This window comes from Salvelinus alpinus, chromosome 4, assembly GCF_045679555.1.
Source record: "Salvelinus alpinus chromosome 4, SLU_Salpinus.1, whole genome shotgun sequence".
NCBI lineage: Eukaryota > Metazoa > Chordata > Actinopteri > Salmoniformes > Salmonidae > Salvelinus > Salvelinus alpinus.
The window spans coordinates 10,296,401-10,319,954 of NC_092089.1; the positions used below are offsets into that span (position 1 = coordinate 10,296,401).

Sequence of the window (23,554 nt, forward strand, 5' to 3'; positions counted from 1 at the left end):
AGGAGAGGCAGGGGTAGAGGCAGGGGAGGAGACAGATTTAAATCACTCAACTGAATTGATTCACAGATTTCACACAATGAAATGGTCTACTTTTAGGATGGAACTGAAAATAGATATTCGATCATCACTTTGTATGTTTACAGACATGATCTTTCTGTCGTGTGTAAGTATTTAGAAAAAAAATCCACTTCTCTGATTCATTTAGCCCAACTCTCTCAGATTAACTAGGCTGATTATCCAGCTTCTCTCTTCATGACCTGAGTCACCTCTCCTGATCCCTCTGTGGTGTATTCCAGGGACGACACTGCCCCCCAATGGTCTATTACAGTAACTGCAGGTTCTCAACACCAATGGCATAGGATTTTTTTTATTTAACTAGGCAAGTCAGTTAAGAACAAATTCTTACTTACAATGACGGCCTACCCGGGGAACAGTGGGTTAACTGCCTTGTTCAGGGGCAGAACGACAGATTTTTACCTTGTCAGCTCAGGGATTCGATCTACCAACCTTTCGGTTACTAGTCCAACGCTCTAACCACTAGGCTACCCTGCCTGCCGCCCCCACTGTTCTCTGAAGTGCAACCAATACATTTATTGATAGGTAAATTGTATCAAATCCTTTATTGAACTGACTGAAAAAGAAGAATCCCTTAGGTATAAATAGAGGTTTTGTTATATAACATTTCTGAATAGCGCAATTCTGTGACGAACAAATACGTTCAGACAGCAACAAGATAACATTTGGTAACAACAACAAAAAGTCATGTTTTATCCTCAATTAATTAAAAGTCCAATTATTATTGTCAGGATTGATGAGTGGCGTACCCCAGAATGATAGTCTACCTCTTCTGGACCAGAATTATGCCTTGGTAGTCTACCTCTTCTGGACCAGAATTATGCCGTGGTAGTCTACCTCTTCTGGATCAGAATCATGCCTTGGTAGTCTACCTCTTCTGGATCTGTCTCCTCATAATCTGATCTAGGATCAGGTCTCCCTGCTTCACGTCCGTGTTGCTACAGCCAACCACCGGACAGCTGTGGGACGGAGAAAGGAATATGCTAATCAATCAATCTAATGTGTTACTGCAACAGTTGTTTAAGTGTAAAACAGCAGGGTAGGACGGAGAGACGACATCACATCCTGATTGACAAGGTGAGAAAACAGCAGAGTAGCACAGAGAGATGACATCACATCCTGATTGACAAGGTGAGAAAACAGCAGGGTAGGACAGAGAGATGACATCACATCCTGATTGACCCGGTGAGAAAACAGCATGGTAGGACAGAGAGATGACATCACATCCTGATTTACAAGGTGAGAAAATAGCAGGGTAGGACAGAGAGATGACATCACATCCTGATTGACCCGGTGAGAAAACAGCAGGGTAGGACAGAGAGACGACATCACATCCTGATTGACCCGGTGAGAAAACAGCAGGGTAGGACAGAGAGATGACATCACATCCTGATTGACAAGGTGAGAAAACAGCAGGGTAGGACAGAGAGACGACATCACATCCTGATTGACAAGGTGAGAAAACAGCAGGGTAGGATGGAGAGACGACATCACATCCTGATTGACAAGGTGAGATAACAGCAGGGTAGGATGGAGAGACGACATCACATCCTGATTGACAAGGTGAGAAAACAGCAGGGTAGGACAGAGAGATGACATCACATCCTGATTGACAAGGTGAGAAAACAGCAGGGTAGGACAGAGAGACGACATCACATCCTGATTGACAAGGTGCTATAGCAACAGGGGCAGGCAGACTCAAGACAACAGATGTAAATGACTAAACCAAACAACAGATGTAAATGACTAAACCAAACAACAGATGTAAATGACTAAACCAGACAACAGATGTAAATGACTAAACCAGACAACAGATGACTAAACCAGACAACAGATGTAAATGACTAAACCAAACAACAGATGTAAATGACTAAACCAGACAACAGATGACTAAACCAAACAACAGATGTAAATGACTAAACCAGACAACAGATGTAAATGACTAAACCAGACAACAGATGTAAATGACTAAACCAGACAACAGATGACTAAACCAAACAACAGATGTAAATGACTAAACCAGACAACAGATGTAAATGACTAAACCAGACAACAGATGTAAATGACTAAACCAGACAACAGATGACTAAACCAGACAACAGATGTAAATGACTAAACCAAACAACAGATGTAAATGACTAAACCAGACAACAGATGTAAATGACTAAACCAAACAACAGATGTAAATGACTAAACCAGACAACAGATGTAAATGACTAAACCAGACAACAGATGTAAATGACTAAACCAGACAAGATGTAAATGACTAAACCAGACAACAGATGACTAAACCAGACAACAGATGTAAATGACTAAACCAAACAACAGATGTAAATGACTAAACCAGACAACAGATGTAAATGACTAAACCAAACAACAGATGTAAATGACTAAACCAAACAACAGATGTAAATGACTAAACCAGACAACAGATGTAAATGACTAAACCAGACAACAGATGTAAATGACTAAACCAGACAACAGATGTAAATGACTAAACCAGACAACAGATGTAAATGACTAAACCAGACAACAGATGTAAATGACTAAACCAGACAACAGATGTAAATGACTAAACCAGACAACAGATGTAAATGACTAAACCAGACAACAGATGTAAATGACTAAACCAGACAACAGATGTAAATGACTAAACCAGACAACAGATGTAAATGACTAAACCAGACAACAGATGTAAATGACTAAACCAGACAACAGATGTAAATGACTAAACCAGACAACAGATGTAAATGACTAAACCAGACAACAGATGTAAATGACTAAACCAGACAACAGATGTAAATGACTAAACCAGACAACAGATGTAAATGACTAAACCAGACAATAGGAGCGTCTCACCGTAACTTCTTCTTCTGGTTTTGCCGGGCCTTGATCATCCCCATAATGGCGTCCCGGTCGTAGTGGTGGTTACACTTCTGGTTCTTCATTGGGTTCACCATCTCCACCTGCAGGGCCACACAACAACATAGACACAACCAGACTGTAATGCTTTATTGTCCTGTCGCCGGGCAGATTAGTTTACAGAGGTAAAGACATACCAAACATACTCATAATGAATTAGTGAAATGGAAAAAAACACAAGACAACAACCACATTCAAGTGAAATGTGGGTTGTCATATGATAAGAGGTACACAGTAACAACACTGACAGGAGGAGAGAGACCAACCTGAGTGAGGGGACAGGTACCAACCTGAGTGAGGGGACAGGTTAGATACTGACAGGAGGAGAGAGAGACCAACCTGAGTGAGGGGACAGGTTAGATACTGACAGGAGGAGAGAGAGAGACCAACCTGAGTGAGGGGACAGGTTAGATACTGACAGGAGGAGAGAGAGACCAACCTGAGTGAGGGGACAGGTTAGATACTGACAGGAGGAGAGAGAGAGACCAACCTGAGTGAGGGGACAGGTTAGATACTGACAGGAGGAGAGAGAGACCAACCTGAGTGAGGGGACAGGTTAGATACTGACAGGAGGAGAGAGAGACCAACCTGAGTGAGGGGACAGGTGAAGTTAACCTCACTCTGCGTCACAGCGATGTCCTCATCCAGCTCCTCCTCCATATTCTCTGCTGCCTCAGGGTTCACTGACGGAGACAGAACATACACACAAGACAGGTTTACCAGTCACCATGTGGGACATGCTGCTAGTCTCTAGTCTACATACAACTAGTGTGTGTGTGTGTGTGTGTGTGTGTGTGTGTGTGTGTGCCTCACCTGTTTTGAGTGCGTTTCTGACGTTCTCCTTAAAGCTGACCAGCTTGACGTGGTTCTGTAGCTCTGCCTCAGACAGTCTGCCGTGTCTCTCAGTGAACTTCTCCTTCACCAGAGACTTCAGTCTGAACATGGCCTCGGGCTCCTGGTTCCTCACCTGGAGAACAGGAGGCAGGTATCATCAGACGGGTGATGGGGGGAGACGGGCGCTGGGGGGGGAAGACGGGCGCCGGGGGGGGGGAGACGGGCGCCGGGGGGGGGAGACGGGCGCCGGGGGGGGGGAGACGGGCGCCGGGGGGGGGAGACGGGCGCCGGGGGGGGGGAGACGGGCGCCGGGGGGGGGAGACGGGCGCTGGGGGGGGAGACGGGCGCTGGGGGGGGGAGACGGGCGCTGGGGGGGGGAGACGAGCGCTGGGGGGGAGACGAGCGCTGGGGGGGGGGAGACGGGCGCTGGGGGGGGGAGACGGGCGCTGGGGGGGGGAGACGGGCGCTGGGGGGGGGAGACGGGCGCTGGGGGGGGGAGACGGGCGCTGGGGGGGGAGACGGGCGCTGGGGGGGTAGACGGGCGCTGGGGGGGAGACGGGCGCTGCTGGGGGGGAGACGGGCGCTGCTGGGGGGGAGACGGGCGCTGGGGGGGGGGAGACGGGCGCTGGGGGGGGGAAGACGGGCGCTGGGGGGGGGAAGACGGGCGCTGGGGGGGAGACGGGCGCTGGGGGGGAGACGGGCGCTGGGGGGGAGACGGGCGCTGGGGGGGAGACGGGCGCTGGGGGGGAGACGGGCGCTGGGGGGGGAGACGGGCGCTGGGGGGGGAGACGGGCGCTGGGGGGGGAGACGGGCGCTGGGGGGGGAGACGGGCGCTGGGGGGGGGAGACAGGCGCCGGGGGAAGACGGGCGCCGGGGGTCATATTCATTAGTGCAAACTGTAGCAAAAAGCTTTGCAATGGAAAATAAAACTAAGTGTTTCATATTGGACATGATCAGTTAGTCCCTCCCTGTTTCAGACGGCTTTGATAAGTTTGGTGCCAAAGGAATACGACCTGGGTGTTATAGAGCCCCACCGTGGAGGTGTCATAACACCCATAAAACCTAGCGGGTCAAAACAGGGAAATGGTTCCAATCTTTTTTCCACCATTCATTTTTCCCCATAGGGAATTTTAGAATCGTTTAAAATAAGGGCTGTGTTTCGTGAAGACTTACCCTGGTGTGACGTTTTGATAACCATGTAAATCTCTCTAGGACAAGGTGACTTTTATCAATATATTTGGCTCTATTTACTCTCAGATTTGAAAATGCTAATTAGCAGCAAAGTAGACATGCAAAACTACAAATCCCAGCATGCTCCTTCCTGCACGTCATCTCTAGCTGACACCTTTGCTAACAGGTATTATATCAATTCAAAACTTGCACAAGACAGTTCACAGAATTGTCAATTTAAAGAAATGTAACCAATTTATTTACTCCTACATTGTTCTATGGGCTGGTCTGCTTTAATAACACCATTAAATGACTAGTTAAATGTCTAATTTAGTATAATAATACCATTACATGACTAGTTAAATGTCTGGTTTAGTTTAATAACACCATTACATGACTAGTTAAATGTCTGGTTTAGTATAATAACACCATTACATGACTAGTTAAATGTCTGGTTTAGTATAATAATACCATTACATGACTAGTTAAATGTCTGGTTTAGTATAATAACACCATTACATGACTAGTTAAATGCCTGGTTTAGTTTAATAACACCATTACATGACTAGTTAAATGCCTGGTTTAGTTTAATAACACCATTACATGACTAGTTAAATGCCTGGTTTAGTTTAATAACACCATTACATGACTAGTTAAATGCCTGGTTTAGTTTAATAACACCATTACATGACTAGTTAAATGTCTGGTTTAGTATAATAATACCATTACATGACTAGTTAAATGTCTGGTTTAGTTTAATAACACCATTACATGACTAGTTAAATGTCTGGTTTAGTATAATAATACCATTACATGACTAGTTAAATGCCTGGTTTAGTTTAATAACACCATTACATGACTAGTTAAATGTCTAATTTAGTATAATAACACCATTACATGACTAGTTAAATGTCTGGTTTAGTTTAATAACACCATTACATGACTAGTTAAATGTCTAATTTAGTATAATAATACCATTACATGACTAGTTAAATGTCTAATTTAGTATAATAACACCATTACATGACTAGTTAAATGTCTGGTTTAGTATAATAATACCATTACATGACTAGTTAAATGCCTGGTTTAGTTTAATAACACCATTACATGACTAGTTAAATGCCTGGTTTAGTTTAATAACACCATTACATGACTAGTTAAATGTCTGGTTTAGTATAATAATACCATTACATGACTAGTTAAATGTCTGGTTTAGTTTAATAACACCATTACATGACTAGTTAAATGCCTGGTTTAGTTTAATAACACCATTACATGACTAGTTAAATGCCTGGTTTAGTTTAATAACACCATTACATGACTAGTTAAATGTCTGGTTTAGTATAATAATACCATTACATGACTAGTTAAATGTCTGGTTTAGTTTAATAACACCATTACATGACTAGTTAAATGTCTGGTTTAGTATAATAATACCATTACATGACTAGTTAAATGCCTGGTTTAGTTTAATAACACCATTACATGACTAGTTAAATGTCTAATTTAGTATAATAATACCATTACATGACGAGTTAAATGTCTGGTTTAGTTTAATAACACCATTACATGACTAGTTAAATGTCTGTAGTTAATCCTTAGTATAAACCTGTAGTTAATCACCATTACATGACTAGTTAAATGTCTGGTTTAGTTTAATAACACCATTACATGACTAGTTAAATGCCTGGTTTAGTTTAATAACACCATTACATGACTAGTTAAATGCCTGGTTTAGTTTAATAACACCATTACATGACTAGTTAAATGTCTGGTTTAGTATAATAATACCATTACATGACTAGTTAAATGTCTGGTTTAGTTTAATAACACCATTACATGACTAGTTAAATGTCTAATTTAGTATAATAATACCATTACATGACGAGTTAAATGTCTGGTTTAGTTTAATAACACCATTACATGACTAGTTAAATGTCTAATTTAGTATATTAACACCATTACATGACTAGTTAAATGTCTGGTTTAGTATAATAATACCATTACATGACTAGTTAAATGTCTGGTTTAGTTTAATAACACCATTACATGACTAGTTAAATGCCTGGTTTAGTATAATAATACCATTACATGACTAGTTAAATGTCTGGTTTAGTTTAATAACACCATTACATGACTAGTTAAATGTCTAATTTAGTATAATAATACCATTACATGACTAGTTAAATGTCTGGTTTAGTTTAATAATACCATTACATGACTAGTTAAATGTCTGGTTTAGTTTAATAACACCATTACATGACTAGTTAAATGTCTAATTTAGTATATTAACACCATTACATGACTAGTTAAATGTCTGGTTTAGTTTAATAACACCATTACATGACTAGTTAAATGTCTGGTTTAGTTTAATAACACCATTACATGACTAGTTAAATGTCTGGTTTAGTTTAATAATACCATTACATGACTAGTTAAATGTCTGGTTTAGTTTAATAACACCATTACATGACTAGTTAAATGTCTAATTTAGTATATTAACACCATTACATGACTAGTTAAATGTCTGGTTTAGTTTAATAACACCATTACATGACTAGTTAAATGTCTGGTTTAGTTTAATAACACCATTACATGACTAGTTAAATGCCTGGTTTAGTTTAATAACACCATTACATGACTAGTTAAATGCCTGGTTTAGTTTAATAACACCATTACATGACTAGTTAAATGTCTGGTTTAGTATAATAATACCATTACATGACTAGTTAAATGTCTGGTTTAGTTTAATAACACCATTACATGACTAGTTAAATGTCTGGTTTAGTATAATAATACCATTACATGACTAGTTAAATGCCTGGTTTAGTTTAATAACACCATTACATGACTAGTTAAATGTCTAATTTAGTATAATAATACCATTACATGACTAGTTAAATGTCTGGTTTAGTTTAATAACACCATTACATGACTAGTTAAATGTCTAATTTAGTATAATAATACCATTACATGACTAGTTAAATGCCTGGTTTAGTTTAATAACACCATTACATGACTAGTTAAATGTCTGGTTTAGTATAATAATACCATTACATGACTAGTTAAATGTCTGGTTTAGTTTAATAACACCATTACATGACTAGTTAAATGCCTGGTTTAGTTTAATAACACCATTACGTGACTAGTTAAATGCCTGGTTTAGTTTAATAACACCATTACATGACTAGTTAAATGTCTGGTTTAGTATAATAATACCATTACATGACTAGTTAAATGTCTGGTTTAGTTTAATAACACCATTACATGACTAGTTAAATGTCTAATTTAGTATAATAATACCATTACATGACGAGTTAAATGTCTGGTTTAGTTTAATAACACCATTACATGACTAGTTAAATGTCTAATTTAGTATATTAACACCATTACATGACTAGTTAAATGTCTGGTTTAGTATAATAATTGTCACGTTCCTGACCTATTTCTGTTAGTTTTTGTGTGTTAATTGGTCAGGACGTGAGGTTGGGTGGGCATTCTATGTTTTCTGTTTCTGTGTTGGTTTTGGGTTACCTGGTATGGCTCTTAATTAGAGGCAGGTGTTTGGCGTTCCTCTAATTAAGAGTCATATTTAGGTAGGCGTTGTCACAGTGTTCGTTGTGGGTGATTGTCTCCTGTGTCCGTATGTCTGTTCGTACCACATGGGACTGTAGCGTTTGTTTGTTTCGTTTCGTTTCGATGTCGTCTGTTTTCCTGTACGTAAGTTTATGTTTAGTTATGTAAGTTTATGTTCAGGTTGCGTCAACGTCGTTTTGTTATTTTGTAGTTTGGAAAGTGTTTTGTTTCGTTTCGTGTGCCATCAATATTTATAATAAAGATGGCTTATTTCCCTGAGCCTGCGTTTTGGTCTGAAGATCCTTCTCTCCTCACCTCATCCGAGGATGAGGAGAGCGACAGCCGTTACAGAATCACCCACCAACACGCTAAGACCAAGCGGCAAGGGAAAACGAAACGGAGTAAGGGACAGGAGAGAAAGGAGCAATGGACATGGGACGATGTTTTGGATGGAAAGGGTTGCTACACTTGGGAGGAGATCCTGGCTGGGAGGGATCGCCTCCCATGGGAACAGGTGGAGGCATTGAGGAGAGCAGAGGCTACCTGGGAGAGGAACCGGAGCTATGAGGGAACGCGTCTGGCACGGAAGCCAAAAAAGCCCGTGAGTAATTCCCAAAAATTTCTTGGGGGGGGGCTAGGAGATAGTGGGCCAAGGGCAGGTAGGAGACCTGCGCCCACTTCCCAGGCTTACCGTGGAGAGCGGGAGTACGGGCAGGCGCCGTGTTACGCAGTAGAGCGCACGGTGTCTCCTGTACGAGTGCATAGCCCAGTGCGGGTTATTCCACCTCCCCGCACTGGTAGGGCTAGATTGAGTATTGAGCCAGGTGTCATGAGGCCGGCTCAACGCGTCTGGTCTCCAGTGCGTCTCCTCGGGCCGGCATACATGGCACCTGCCTTACGCATGGTTTCCCCGGTTCGCCTACATAGCCCGGTGCGGGTTATTCCACCTCCCCGCACTGGTCGGGCAACCGGGAGTATTCAACCAGGTAAGGTTGGGCAAGCTCAATGCTCAAGAGTGCCAGTACGCCTCCACGGTCCGGTATTTCCGGCACCACCTCCCCGCCCCAGCCTAGTACCTACAGTGTCTACACTACGCACTAGGCTACCAGTGCGTATCCTGAGCCCTGTTCCTCCTCCACGCACTCTCCCTGTAGTGCGTGTATCTAGCCCGGTGCCTCCAGTTCCGGCCCCACGCACTAAGCTACCTGTGCGTCTCCAGAGCCCTGAACCCACTGTATCTTCTCCCCCTACTAATCCTGATGTGCTTGTCCTCAGCCCGGTGTCACCAGTGCCGGTACCACGCATCAGGGATAGAGTAGGCTTTGAGAATACAGTGTGCCCTGTCCCTGCTCCCCGCACTAGTAGGAAGGTGCTTATCATTAGCACGGTGCCTCCAGTTCCGGCACCACGCACCAGGTCTACAGTGCGCCGTATCCGGCCAGAGCCATCCGTCTCCCCAGCGCCATCTGAGCCATCCGTCTCCCCAGCGCCATCTGAGCCATCCGTCTCCCCAGCGCCATCTGAGCCATCCGTCTCCCCAGCGCCATCTGAGCCATCCGTCTCCCCAGCGCCATCTGAGCCATCCGTCTCCCCAGCGCCATCTGAGCCATCCGTCTGCCAGGAGCCTGCAAAGCCGCCCGTCTGCCATGAGCCTGCAAAGCCGCCCGTCTGCCATGAGCCTACAGAGCCATCCGCCAGACAGGAGCCGCTAGAGCCGTCAGCCAGACAGGAGCCGCTAGAGCCGCCCGCCAGACAGGATCTGCCAGAGCCGCCAACTAGACAGGATCTGCCAGAGCCGCCAACCAGACAGGATCTGCCAGAGCCGCCAACCAGACAGGATCTGCCAGAGCCGCCAACCAGACAGGATCTGCCAGAGCCGCCAACCAGACAGGATCTGCCAGAGCCGCCAACCAGACAGGATCTGCCAGAGCCGCCAACCAGACAGGATCTGCCAGAGCCGCCAATCAGACAGGATCTGCCAGAGCCGTCAGAGCGCCATGAGCAGCCAGAGCCGTCAGAGAGCCATGAGCAGCCAGAGCCGTCAGAGAGCCATGAGCAGCCAGAGCCGTCAGAGCGCCATGAGCAGCCAGAGCCGTCAGAGCGCCATGAGCAGCCAGAGCCGTCAGAGCGCCATGAGCAGCCAGAGCCGTCAGAGCGCCATGAGCGTCGAGAGCCGTCAGCCTGCCATGAGCGTCGAGAGCCGTCAGCCTGCCATGAGCGTCGAGAGCCGTCAGCCTGCCATGAGCGTCGAGAGCCGTCAGCCTGCCATGAGCGTCGAGAGCCGTCAGCCTGCCATGAGCGTCGAGAGCCGTCAGCCAGCCATGAGCGTCGAGATTCGTCAGTCAGCCATGAGCTGCCCTTCAGCCTGAAAAGGCTAAATACCCAGAACTGCCCATCAGTCCAGAGCTGTCTCTCTGTCCGGAGCTGCCTTTCAGTCCGGAGTTGCCCCTCTATCCTGATCTCCCTCTCTATCTTTATCTACCTCTATAGTCTTATCTATCCCTCTGTCTTGGTTTATCTCTCTGTCCCGGTATTGTCATTATTAGATATGTTATTAGGAGGATTTTGTGGGGGAAGTAAGAGGGTGGACATTCTTGAAGGGAGGGGGCTAGGATGGATTATGGTGGGGTGGGAACCGCGCCCGGAGCCTGAGCCACCACCGTGGTTAGATGCCCACCCAGACCCTCCCCTAGACTTTGTGCTGGTGCGTCCGGAGTTCGCACCTTGTGGGGGGGGTACTGTCACGTTCCTGACCTATTTCTGTTAGTTTTTGTGTGTTAATTGGTCAGGACGTGAGGTTGGGTGGGCATTCTATGTTTTCTGTTTCTGTGTTGGTTTTGGGTTACCTGGTATGGCTCTTAATTAGAGGCAGGTGTTTGGCGTTCCTCTAATTAAGAGTCATATTTAGGTAGGCGTTGTCACAGTGTTCGTTGTGGGTGATTGTCTCCTGTGTCCGTATGTCTGTTCGTACCACATGGGACTGTAGCGTTTGTTTGTTTCGTTTCGTTTCGATGTCGTCTGTTTTCCTGTACGTAAGTTTATGTTTAGTTATGTAAGTTTATGTTCAGGTTGCGTCAACGTCGTTTTGTTATTTTGTAGTTTGGAAAGTGTTTTGTTTCGTTTCGTGTGCCATCAATATTTATAATAAAGATGGCTTATTTCCCTGAGCCTGCGTTTTGGTCTGAAGATCCTTCTCTCCTCACCTCATCCGAGGATGAGGAGAGCGACAGCCGTTACAATAATTCCATTACATGACTAGTTAAATGTCTGGTTTAGTTTAATAACACCATTACATGACTAGTTAAATGCCTGGTTTAGTATAATAATACCATTACATGACTAGTTAAATGTCTGGTTTAGTTTAATAACACCATTACATGACTAGTTAAATGTCTAATTTAGTATAATAATACCATTACATGACTAGTTAAATGTCTGGTTTAGTTTAATAACACCATTACATGACTAGTTAAATGTCTGGTTTAGTTTAATAACACCATTACATGACTAGTTAAATGTCTAATTTAGTATATTAACACCATTACATGACTAGTTAAATGTCTGGTTTAGTATAATAATACCATTACATGACTAGTTAAATGCCTGGTTTAGTTTAATAACACCATTACATGACTAGTTAAATGCCTGGTTTAGTTTAATAACACCATTACATGACTAGTTAAATGTCTGGTTTAGTTTAATAACACCATTACATGACTAGTTAAATGTCTGGTTTAGTATAATAATACCATTACATGACTAGTTAAATGTCTGGTTTAGTATAATAACACCATTACATGACTAGTTAAATGTCTGGTTTAGTATAATAACACCATTACATGACTAGTTAAATGTCTGGTTTAGTTTAATAACACCATTACATGACTAGTATCACTGGAAAGTGACATTCTGAGTGATAACGTAGAGGATTTTAATCCCTTATCGAACAGCTACACGTTGTCGTTTGAGGATCTACACTGATCTCCAGAATCCATCCGACGGACAATCGGTCACAATGAAGGAGAACTTTGACCCCTGTAGTTCCCTACTCACCTCTGCAGTGACACAGTTCACCACCTCTACGAAACAGTTGATCTCTTGGTCCAGTTTGGCACACTCCAGCATCATCCCCTCCAGCTTCTTCAGGACCGCATCATTCTCAGTTCCTGTAATAATAATAATACAAAATAATTATAATCTTCTTTACTGTTGTTATGGTGACACAAGCTTCCAAATGATAGACAGCATTCCATAGCTCTGTATACTGTTGTTATGGTGACACAAGCTTCCAAATGATAGACAGCATTCCATAGGTCTGTTTACTGTTGTTATGGTGACACAAGCTTCCAAATGATAGACAGCATTCCATAGCTCTGTATTTACATTTACATTTACATTTAAGTCATTTAGCTGACGCTCTTATCCAGAGCGACTTACAAATTGGAAAGTTCATACATATTCATCCTGGTCCCCCCGTGGGGAATGAACCCACAACCCTGGCGTTGCAAGCGCCATGCTCTACCAACTGAGCCACACGGGACCACGGGACCATTTAAAAATGATTTTAGTAGTGGCGTAAAGTCAAAACAATTGAAATGTCAAGGAGTATCATTCAGTTCTCTGTTGTAGCAGCTTCTAAATGTAAGATTAGCCTGATGTTTGTGCATACTCTAGTTTACACATGCATCTCCTCCTCACCTCTCACATGAGGTGAGATAAAACAAAAGACATGGTTCAACAGCTGACAATGAAGTAATAGGAAAACCAAGCAATAATGACTGTAGTAAAAAAAACGAATCCTAGATTCACTTCCAAAAATATCCAATATCCTTCCATGTTCAAGGAATGACAATAACCAAATAACAACAAATGAAGGCAAGTAAAATCTAGTGAAAACCCTCAAAAGGACATTGGATTTAAGACAGATGTGTAAAGTGAAGAATCAGGATTTTACAAGCTCAGGCATGTTCCAATAAAAAAACTCTAGTCCCAATCTTAATGACCACTCTACTATATGAGGCATCAGTTAGAAGACTTTACATTTGCTAGACCTGAAAAAGATCAAATAAGTTTAAATATATCAAAACCTTTTCTTCAGATGTGCATTAGAATATCACATATTTTGTGTTTCTTCAAACAAAAAAAGGCAAGTTGCAAAATAGCTACTGTGCCTAATAGAAAGCGCTACAACGTTAATATACATCAAAAGCTTTGGTAAGGACACAAAAGGAGTAATCTACTGGCACATCACAATCAAGCCTCATAGGTGAACAAAGCCCAACCATCACATACATTTAACTCCTCCATCTGTCACATGGCTACAGAAATGCAGCTGCAGTGCTGCCAAAATGTGGGAATGTTGCGTGTCAGTTAGGGATAGGTATCGTTGTAAGCTGTTCCAATGAAGACACTAGAAGACAAAGAGAGACCCAATAGCCAATCCAGTCGCAGCTCCAGCAAGCATGCTGAGAGCCACGTCTCCTCCATCATCACGTTGACGCTCGTGAACAATAACCTGGTCCATTCCTTGGGGATCCCTCATAGGATATGCTCCTTGGTACTGATAGGGGTATGCAACCGCATAAGGCTGCCCATCAGCTGAATAAATATACTGTTTACTGTATACTGTTGTTATGGTGACACAAGCTTCCAAATGATAGACAGCATTCCATAGCTCTGTATACTGTTGTTATGGTGACACAAGCTTCCAGATGATAGACAGCATTCCATAGCTCTGTATACTGTTGTTATGGTGACACAAGCTTCCAGATGATAGACAGCATTCCATAGCTCTGTATACTGTTGTTATGGTGACACAAGCTTCCAGATGATAGACAGCATTCCATAGCTCTGTTTACTGTTGTTATGGTGACACAAGCTTCCAGATGATAGACAGCATTCCATAGCTCTGTATACTGTTGTTATGGTGACACAAGCTTCCAGATGATAGAATGCCATAGCTCTGTATACTGTTGTTATGGTGACACAAGCTTCCAGATGATAGAATGCCATAGCTCTGTCTTCTCAGAAATATGAATGACTCAAAATACAATAAATTTGAAGTACTTGAACTGGACAATTGTACAGGAGATTGACAGCTGTGTACCCAGGGATGAAAATTAAGCTAACCCGCAGCTAGTGCTTTTCAGACCGGGCTAGTAGAAAATGTGTTCAACTAGCCCGCTGGCTTGTGCTTTTCAGACCGAGCTAGTAGAAAATGTGTACACCTAGCCCACTGGCTAGTGCTTTTCAGACCGGGCTAGTAGAAAATGTGTCCAACTAGCCTGCTGGCTAGTGCTTTTCAGACCAGAATAGTAGAGAATGTGTCCAACTAGCCCGCTGGCTAGTGCTTTTCAGACCAGGATAGTAGAAAATGTGTCCAACTAGCCCGCTGGCTAGTGCTTTTCAGACCAGGATAGTAGAAAATGTGTCCAACTAGCCCGCTGGCTAGTGCTTTTCAGACCAGGATAGTAGAAAATGTGTCCAACTAGCCCGCTGGCTAGTGCTTTTCAGACCAGGATAGTAGAAAATGTCCAACTAGCCCGCTGGCTAGCGAGATTTAATCTTTTCAAATATCGCACGGAACAGATTTTTTACCTGGGGCCTGTTGCACAAAAGTAGAATTAAGACATCCGGGATAAATGACTCAGCTGAGCTCAATGAAGCCAAAACATGTGCGTCCAGGCTTAATTGGTTGCACAAAGACCAAGCCAGGATGAGCAGACACGGATTCATTAAGCCAGGTGAAACCAATCCTGGATAGGTGCGCGCTCACGGCTCACTCAAATAGACCCCGCCACAGATCACAGATTAACTGATTTACCATGGCAACTAGAGCCGCGTACTTTTCCCCGTCGGAAGCACAAATCCTCATGGAGGCATACGAGGAGGTAAAAGATATAATTAAGAAGAAAGGCAACACCGCCACAGTGATAAAGCAAAGAGAAAAAGCGTGGCAAAGTATTGCAGACCGCCTGAATGCGTAAGTAGTGCACAATTACACACTCACCGCTCCGCTGAAACATCACAATTACAATTCAAATATTTAATTCACATCTCCAAAAATGCAGTTGTACTGTAATTATGAAACGGTTAAATTTTTAATTGAAATGCACTGCAGATATGAGTGAAATTGTGTAAAGTAACTCCATCACACTGTATAAAGCTATGATACATGTTTTGATATTTTTACTGAAAACAAGACAAAAATACCAAGTAATTTTTTGCAGTGTGACTCCATTAAATGTGTGTGTGTGTGTGTGTAGATTAAACATGAACGGGCCAAAACGGACATGGCAGCAGGTCAAAATCAAATACAAGAACATTCTGCAGAATGGTATGGTCCCTGACTAATATTTAACAAAGCACAAGCATATATTGTACCCAGAAGGTGCCTGCTCACACATTGTCTGTACTGTTTTAGCAGTGAAAAAGAATACCCACAGACAAGGCACGGGTGGTGGGTCACCAAAGGCTGACCTTACCCCAGCAGAGGACATGGCCTTGGAGCTAAATAAAGGCAGGCCCGTCTTAGAGGGGATCCCTGGGGGGAAAGAGACGAGCATAGGTTCCTCCCAAGATGCCACCCGCTTCATTCAAGGTATGTCCTTCCATCTCTACATGGGATACAACCACATTCATATTGAATCAATTTGGACTGTCTGACTTTGGTTTACCTATTGCCTTGCAGTGTCTGGCAGCACTGTGTTCCTGTTAGAGCCGCCAGCACAAGCACCAGACGATGCTGATCCAGTGAGTACTCCATCATGTGCTGTTGCTGCTGCACTGGGGCCTTCACCCTATCACATTTAGTAGGCCTGGCATGTCTTGTCTACTAGCTTCAATATGAATCCGATTAAATGTGATAGGGTGAAGGCCCCAGTGCAGCAGCAACAGCACATGATGGAGACGATGATGAGGAGGAGACCATCTCTCTGGATTCCAGAAGGCATGAGCTATCATGTTAAGACTGTGAAAGTACTATTTACTCTACAATGGTGAGGAGTCCTCATCAAAATCAAAAAATCTAATTTCTTTTACAGGACCCAGATGCTATACAGTGGGAAAACCAGCCTGGCAACATAGTGCGTATTAATAAAAGGACACCACATCCTGCCAAATTCCAGCTGCGCTAATTGTATTGTGTTCACAGAGCTCACAAGCTATCAGAAAGTTGTATGGCAACCACCTCCGGCGCCAAATAGAACTGGCAGACATAGACATTCAGTACAAGAAGAAAAAGATGGAAAATCTTGCACTGGAGTCCGAAATAAAAAAGAGGACAATTAGGAAACTGGACCTTGAAATAAAAAAACTTGAGAGGGAGGTGAGATATGCCTTCAATGTACACTGTATGCTAACTGTAACACAAATGTATTAATCATTATTTTTCTTTCCTCCCCCAGCTCCAAGAAGATGACACAGCTCAAAATAAAAATTAGGTATATTCTCGTAAAGTCAAGTGAGCCATGACATATGAGCTCTTATTGTGAGCACACAGGACGGTGGCATCTTTCTAAGGTTTTTTTTATTTTCCCAGCAATCAGTACAACCAAGTCATCGTTATAAGGCATCGCCCTCTTTTGCCCACCCCCCCAGCACCAGGTGTGGCCACTAGCCTATATGAAGGCCCAAAATTGTGTGTTCCTTTCTGCTCTGACAATGGCATGCCCATTCGTGCGAGATGTGGTGGATGAAGAAGCACTTGTGCTGAGGAGAGCCTTCAGGCGAGAAAGGGTCTTCAGGGACCGGTTGGACCCACTGGCCTTCCCTGATGACCATCTATATGAAAGATACAGGTTTTCTGCAGATGGCATCAGGTATCTATGCAGACTACTGGGTCCCAGGATTAAGCACCGCACTGCACGGAGCCATGCACTGAGTGTGGAGCAAATGGTTTGTGTGGCCTTGCGCTTTTTTGCTAGTGGAGCCTTCCTGTACTCAGTGGGGGATGCAGAACAGCTGAACAAGGCCACAATTTGCCGCACAATAAGGAGTGTGTGTCTGGCTATCAAAGCATTAGCAGATGTCTTCATCTCCTTCCCTGGCCACAGAAGACTCTGTGACATCAAAGAGGAGTTCTATAGGATTGCAGGTAAGAGGATCTACAAATTACAGGACAACTGTTAACACATAGTAGGATACTCATTACTTTGTGTGACAGGTTTCCCCAATGTCATTGGTGCAGTGGACTGCACACACATAAGGATAAAAGCCCCCTCAGGTGCCCATGAGGCCGATTTTGTGAATAGGAAATCCTTTCACAGCATTAATGTTCAGGTGAACATAACTTTTTGATATTGTCCATTGACGAACACTCTGCATTGCCAGTGATGTGCATTGATTGGTGTAATATTCCTCATCTTATGATTTCAGATGGTCTGCAATGCTGACTGTGTGATCAGCAATGTTGTGGCAAAATGGCCTGGCTCAGTCCATGACTCCAGAATCTTTCGGGCCTCTGAAATCTATCAGTGCCTATCACAAGGTAAGCCACACAACCCCTATTTATAACCATCATGGCTGTGTCAAGAATATCACTGTGTTTATGAGGTAGTAATGATGAGATTTTGTGTTGACAGGTGAATTCTCTGGTGTGTTGCTGGGAGACAGGGGGTATGGCTGCCAGCCTTTTCTCCTGACACCTTTCACAGACCCCCAGGAAGCACAGCAGGCCTACAACCATGCCCATGCCAGGACCAGGGCCAGAGTTGAAATGACCTTTGGCCTCCTGAAGGCACGCTTTCACTGCCTTCACAAATTAAGGGTCAGCCCTGTTAGGGCATGTGATATTACTGTGGCTTGTGCTGTCCTCCACAATGTGGCCTGCCTGAGGAAGGAGAGGGCCCCCAGAGTGCCACCAGCCATGGACTGGGACAATCCGGCAATCTTCCCTGATGACGACCGTGGTCGGCTATTGAGGGACCAATATGTGTTGAATTATTTTAGTTAGTATGTGTGCTTTCAATTTTGGTTAAATATGTCCAGCGGTGGCAGACGAATTTGGCCTCTTATGATGTTTGTGCGGTATACTGTGTGTAATACAAGGCTGCAGGGAGGCTACTGCATCCATTCATTTGTCTGTTCAGTTGATGTGTATGGATTTGTCCTGCATTTATTTTAGTGTGCAGACATGCAGGGTGTGTTATATACAGACCTTTGAATGTGTATGTATCATTTTGTATAATATGCTTGGATTCTGTGCTTTCCATCTTGTAGAGTCACTGTGACTTCAGTTTCGAAAGGAGCTGATGGTTTACCTGCTTTGTTTTGTCCTTATTCAATAAAGGAACATAATGTTACACATTGTGTTTTTATATTCATATGGAATGTGTATTTGTTTATATGACAGAGTACTAGGGCCACACTGAAGAAAAAGGATAAAGTCATACATTTATGAGGCTGGTTCTTTCTGCAGAAAAGCTACATATTGTTTTTACAGTTTTGATACTTATGACAATGTGATACTTAATATTCTGGCACATCAGCATGTCTTTGTTTATGAAACCATACTGAAGTACAATTTCACGAAATGCCCCACATCTGTCATTTTAACAACTGTCCTCCTTTAAAACAACTGGTTACAATATTATGACTTGTGTTTTTTTCCCCTCTGTGGCCCTAATATTCTATCATTTTATATATAGCCTTATAGTCTATGGGAAACTGTAAATTATCTAATGATAGCAACATCATCTAAAAATCATTTTTTATCCAAAATCATTGAAATTAATGATCACAAACGTTTAAATAATAACAGTGGGTCTAGTTATATGTGATAACAATGTATAGTGAGCAGTGAAATAACTATTGGTTTCCATTTGTGGTGACTGCTGACTGACATTAGGGATGAGATTAAATAGATCCTGGAATTTAGCCTGGTCTGGAGCAGGCTAGCTCCACAGAATAAATCTCCATGGTAATTTATACCATAACATATCCTCCTGCCCCCTATCCATCTTTAGTGCAACCGGATTACGGATCAATTGAGCCAGGATCACCAAGATATCCTGGCTTAATCCCTTATCCTAGTTTTGTGCAACAGGCCCCTGGGCTAGTAAAAATGTCAATATACCAAAATCCTCAAGTTACATCCTTGTGTGTACCGCTCCACTTCCTAGTGACGTCAGTCAGTCAGTCCCTTTGACTATATATACACAAAGAGCCTGTCCAGTGAGAAGGATTCGACAAAGATATTATCAGCACAGTTAAATGTCTCGCTGATAGAGATGTGCTATTAACCTACCTGCTGTTTCTGCCACGTCCAGAGCCACGTCTGTCACAATGTCCATCCCTGTTCCAATATCTGTCTGACATGTTTTCAGACTAGACAGTGTGGAGTGGACTGCACTCAAGGACATGTTGACATCTAAAACATGAAAGTCTCTGAAACAAGAGATGTAAGTTGTTAGAATATTAGGGCCCTGTGTTTTGGTTAATCGTGTTTGATCACATGACATTGGGTTTTTAACCTTTATTTAAAAGATTTTTCATAAAACGGTCCTCTTTCTTTTCATGTCAGATGGTCCGGAAACATCCTCAGACAATTGCTTTCATTTTTGTTCTAATTCAAATTTCTAGAAAAGGTTTAAAATAAAAAAAGGTTAAATTCCAGGTCATGTGACATGATTAACCAAAACACAGGGTCCTAGTTATAATGAATCAACACGATTAACCAAAACACAGGGACCTAGTTATAATGAATCAACACGATTAACCAAAACACAGGGTCCTAGTTATAATGAATCAACACGATTAACCAAAACACAGGGTCCTAGTTATAATGAATCAACACGATTAACCAAAACACAGGGTCCTAGTTATAATGAATCAACACGATTAACCAAAACACAGGGTCCTAGTTATAATGAATCAACACGATTAACCAAAACACAGGGTCCTAGTTATAATGAATCAACACGATTAACCAAAACACAGGGACCTAGTTATAATGAATCAACACGATTAACCAAAACACAGGGTCCTAGTTATAATGAATCAACACGATTAACCAAAACACAGGGTCCTAGTTATAATGAATCAACACGATTAACCAAAACACAGGGTCCTAGTTATAATGAATCAACACGATTAACCAAAACACAGGGTCCTAGTTATAATGAATCAACACGATTAACCAAAACACAGGGTCCTAGTTATAATGAATCAACCAAAACACAGGGTCCTAGTTATAATGAATCAACCAAAACAGGGTTCTAGTTATAATGAATCACCAAAACACAGGGTCCTAGTTATAATGAATCAACACGATTAACCAAAACACAGGGTCCTAGTTATAATGAATCAACCAAAACAGGGTTCTAGTTATAATGAATCAAGCCACCCTCGGTATATTGGAGCAGATGCCAAGATGTCCAACCCTAACCCCTGGAGAACTGGTGTGCAGGATTTTGTTCCAGCCCTGCTCAAAACACACCTGATTCAGTTGCTCACCAAGACCTTGATTCGTTGAGTTAACGTTAGAGCAAGGTGGGAATAATAGCCTGCATACGGTCACAAAACAAGTTATCTGTAGCTACCTTCAGGTTGAATCCACGTTTCACCAACAAGTGCACTGACTAGCTATGTATGTTGATATCTGGCTAGCCGGCTAACGTTACGTTAAAATCACTAACTACGGCTGAGCAAGCATGCCAATAACTAGCTCGCTAACCTCACGACTTTCCTCGCTGGGATGTGATATACTGGTTGTAGACGTGTTCTTTAATGTGTTGGTGCCTAAATAAGAAAAAATACTAAACAACTTTAGCTGCATAAAATTACCGGGAAAAGTTTGTTGTTGCTACCTTTTCCGGTTTCTCTTCTTCTTCTTCGATGGGGTTTAACAGCGGTCGGCATCCAATGTTAATGGTGCATTACCGCCACCAGCTGGACGGGGTATTGAATATAAAATGTTTTTTTAAACATTTCATGGAAAGAGGAAAAACGATATCATACAAAATAAAAAACGTCAACTAAAAAAACACATATATATATATATATATATATTAATCATACTTATTCAATCACAGTCCACTCCAAAATACTTCCCTGCACAGGCGCAGGGGACTGATGGGGCTGCATTAACCGATGTGGTCTAATCTCAAGGCCATCCTTCCAAATCTCAACTCATAATATGTCATTAAGATGAGGAATATGACTTCTAGAAATTGTATATCTATACATAATGTGTCATTAAGATGAGTAATATAACTTCTAGAAATTGTATATCTACACAATGTATCATTAAGATGAGGAATATAACTTCTAGAAATGGTATATCTATACATAATGTATCATTAAGATGAGGAATATAACTTCTAGAAATGGTATATCTATACATAATGTGTCATTAAGATGAGGAATATGACTTCTAGAAATGGTATATCTATACATAATGTGTCATTAAGATGAGGAATATAACTTCTAGAAATGGTATATCTATACATCATGTGTCATTAAGATGAGGAATATAACTTCTAGAAATTGTATATCTATACATAATGTGTCATGACTGTTGCATTAGATGTATCTGAATATAACATCCAGTTTGCTGTGATGTGGCTGGAAATGGATCGATTTAAAGAAAGAGAGCGCAAACTCCATACCTGATGCACATTCTAAAATGATTCATAACAATAAAGAGCAATATTCATCAATGTTGCTGGAATTAAAGGGGGCAGGTAACCCAGGTAACCCCTGTACCCACACAGACACTAGACACCAAGTCAGGTAATCCCTGTACCCACACAGACACTAGACACCAAGTCAGGTAACCCCTGTACCCACACAGACACTAGACACCAAGTCAGGTAACACCTGCACCCATACAGACACTAGACACCAAGTCTGGTAACCCCTGTACCCATACAGACACTAGACACCAAGTCAGGTAACCCCTGTACCTACACAGACACTAGACACCAAGTCAGGTAACCCCTGTACCCACACAGACACTAGACACCAAGTCAGGTAACCCCTGTACCCATACAGACACTAGACACCAAGTCAGGTAACCCCTGTACCCATACAGACACTAGACACCAAGTCAGGTAACCCCTGTACCCATACAGACACTAGACACCAAGTCTGGTAACCCCTGTACCTACACAGACACTAGACACCTACACCACCCGATGTCACAGGAAGGCCATAAAGATCATCAAGGACAACAACCACCCAAGCCACTGCCTGTTCACCCCGCTATCATCCAGAGGGCGAGGTCAGTACAGGTGCATCAAAGCAGGGACCGAGAGACTGAAAAACAGCTTCTATCTCAAGGCCATCAGACTGTTAAACAGCCACCACTAACATTTAGCGGCCGCTGCCAACATACTGACTCAACTCCAGCCACTTTAAAAATGGGAATTGATGGAAATTATGTAAAAATGTACCACTAGCCACTTTAAACAATGCCACTTAATATAATGTTTACATACCCTACATTACCCATCTCATATGTATATACTGTACTCTATATCATCTACTGCATCTTGCCATCTTTATGTAATACATGTACCACTAGCCACTTTAAACTATGCCACTTTATGTTTACATACCCTACAGTACTCATCTCATATGTATATACCGTACTCTATACCATCTACTGCATCTTGCCATGCCGTTCTGTACCACCACTCATTCATATATCTTTATGTACATATTCTTTATCCCTTTACACTTGTGTGTGTGTATAAGGTAGTAGTTGTGGAATTGTTAGGTTAGATTACTTGTTGGTTATTACTGCATTGTCGGAACTAGAAGCACAAGCATTTCGCTACACTCACATTAACATCTGCTAACCATGTGTATGTGACTAATAAAATTTGATTTGATTTGATTTGACACCAAGTCAGGTAACACCTGTACCTACACAGACACTAGACACCAAGTCAGGTAACCCCTGTACCCACACAGACACTAGACACCAAGTCAGGTAACCCCTGTACCCACACAGACACTAGACACCAAGTCAGGT

At 42.6% G+C, this 23,554-nt stretch overlaps 2 protein-coding genes across 7 annotated transcripts; one reads left to right on the plus strand and one right to left on the minus strand.

Annotated features, from left to right (window-relative positions):
- Positions 1-27: 27 nt before the first annotated feature.
- On the minus strand, positions 28-21,421 carry LOC139572838 (E3 SUMO-protein ligase NSE2-like). 5 transcript variants are annotated; one of them, XM_071395639.1, is made up of 8 exons: positions 21,117-21,407; positions 20,921-20,998; positions 19,823-19,962; positions 12,631-12,743; positions 3,811-3,964; positions 3,586-3,680; positions 2,935-3,041; positions 28-1,034 (listed from the first exon to the last, which is right to left on the minus strand). In XM_071395639.1, the coding sequence occupies exons 3-8, from the start codon at positions 19,935-19,937 to the stop codon at positions 944-946; spliced, it is 675 nt and encodes a 224-aa protein (XP_071251740.1). In that variant the 5' UTR covers positions 19,938-19,962; positions 20,921-20,998; positions 21,117-21,407; the 3' UTR covers positions 28-943. The 5 variants fall into 5 exon arrangements, with proteins under 5 accessions (XP_071251740.1, XP_071251741.1, XP_071251737.1 ...); XM_071395637.1 differs by lacking the exon at positions 20,921-20,998 and having other exon boundaries at positions 859-877; positions 948-1,034; positions 21,251-21,402; XM_071395640.1 differs by lacking the exon at positions 20,921-20,998 and having other exon boundaries at positions 21,361-21,421.
- LOC139572839 (putative nuclease HARBI1) lies at positions 15,176-18,878 on the plus strand. 2 transcript variants are annotated; one of them, XR_011674499.1, is made up of 6 exons: positions 15,176-15,913; positions 16,001-16,177; positions 16,268-16,329; positions 16,446-17,856; positions 17,953-18,064; positions 18,159-18,878. XR_011674499.1 is itself a non-coding variant. In XM_071395641.1 (6 exons), the coding sequence occupies exons 4-6, from the start codon at positions 17,603-17,605 to the stop codon at positions 18,527-18,529; spliced, it is 552 nt and encodes a 183-aa protein (XP_071251742.1). In that variant the 5' UTR covers positions 15,176-15,913; positions 16,001-16,177; positions 16,268-16,329; positions 16,446-17,602; the 3' UTR covers positions 18,530-18,878. The 2 variants fall into 2 exon arrangements, 1 of the variants encoding a protein (XP_071251742.1); XM_071395641.1 differs by having other exon boundaries at positions 16,446-17,671.
- Positions 21,422-23,554: the final 2,133 nt, after the last annotated feature.

Coding starts and splice junctions, on each gene's coding strand:
- LOC139572839 (XM_071395641.1), top strand. CDS start 17,603: ATGTCTTCATCTCCTTCCCTGGCCACAGAAGACTCTGTGACATCAAAG. Junction 17,672..17,952: donor GGAGTTCTATAGGATTGCAG/GTAAGAGGATCT, acceptor TTATGATTTCAG/ATGGTCTGCAATGCTGACTG. Junction 18,065..18,158: donor CTATCAGTGCCTATCACAAG/GTAAGCCACACA, acceptor TTGTGTTGACAG/GTGAATTCTCTGGTGTGTTG.
- LOC139572838 (XM_071395640.1), bottom strand. CDS start 19,937: ATGTCCTTGAGTGCAGTCCACTCCACACTGTCTAGTCTGAAAACATGT. Junction 12,744..19,822: donor GGACGTGGCAGAAACAGCAG/GTAGGTTAATAG, acceptor TTATTATTACAG/GAACTGAGAATGATGCGGTC. Junction 3,681..3,810: donor CAGAAACGCACTCAAAACAG/GTGAGGCACACA, acceptor TGTCTCCGTCAG/TGAACCCTGAGGCAGCAGAG.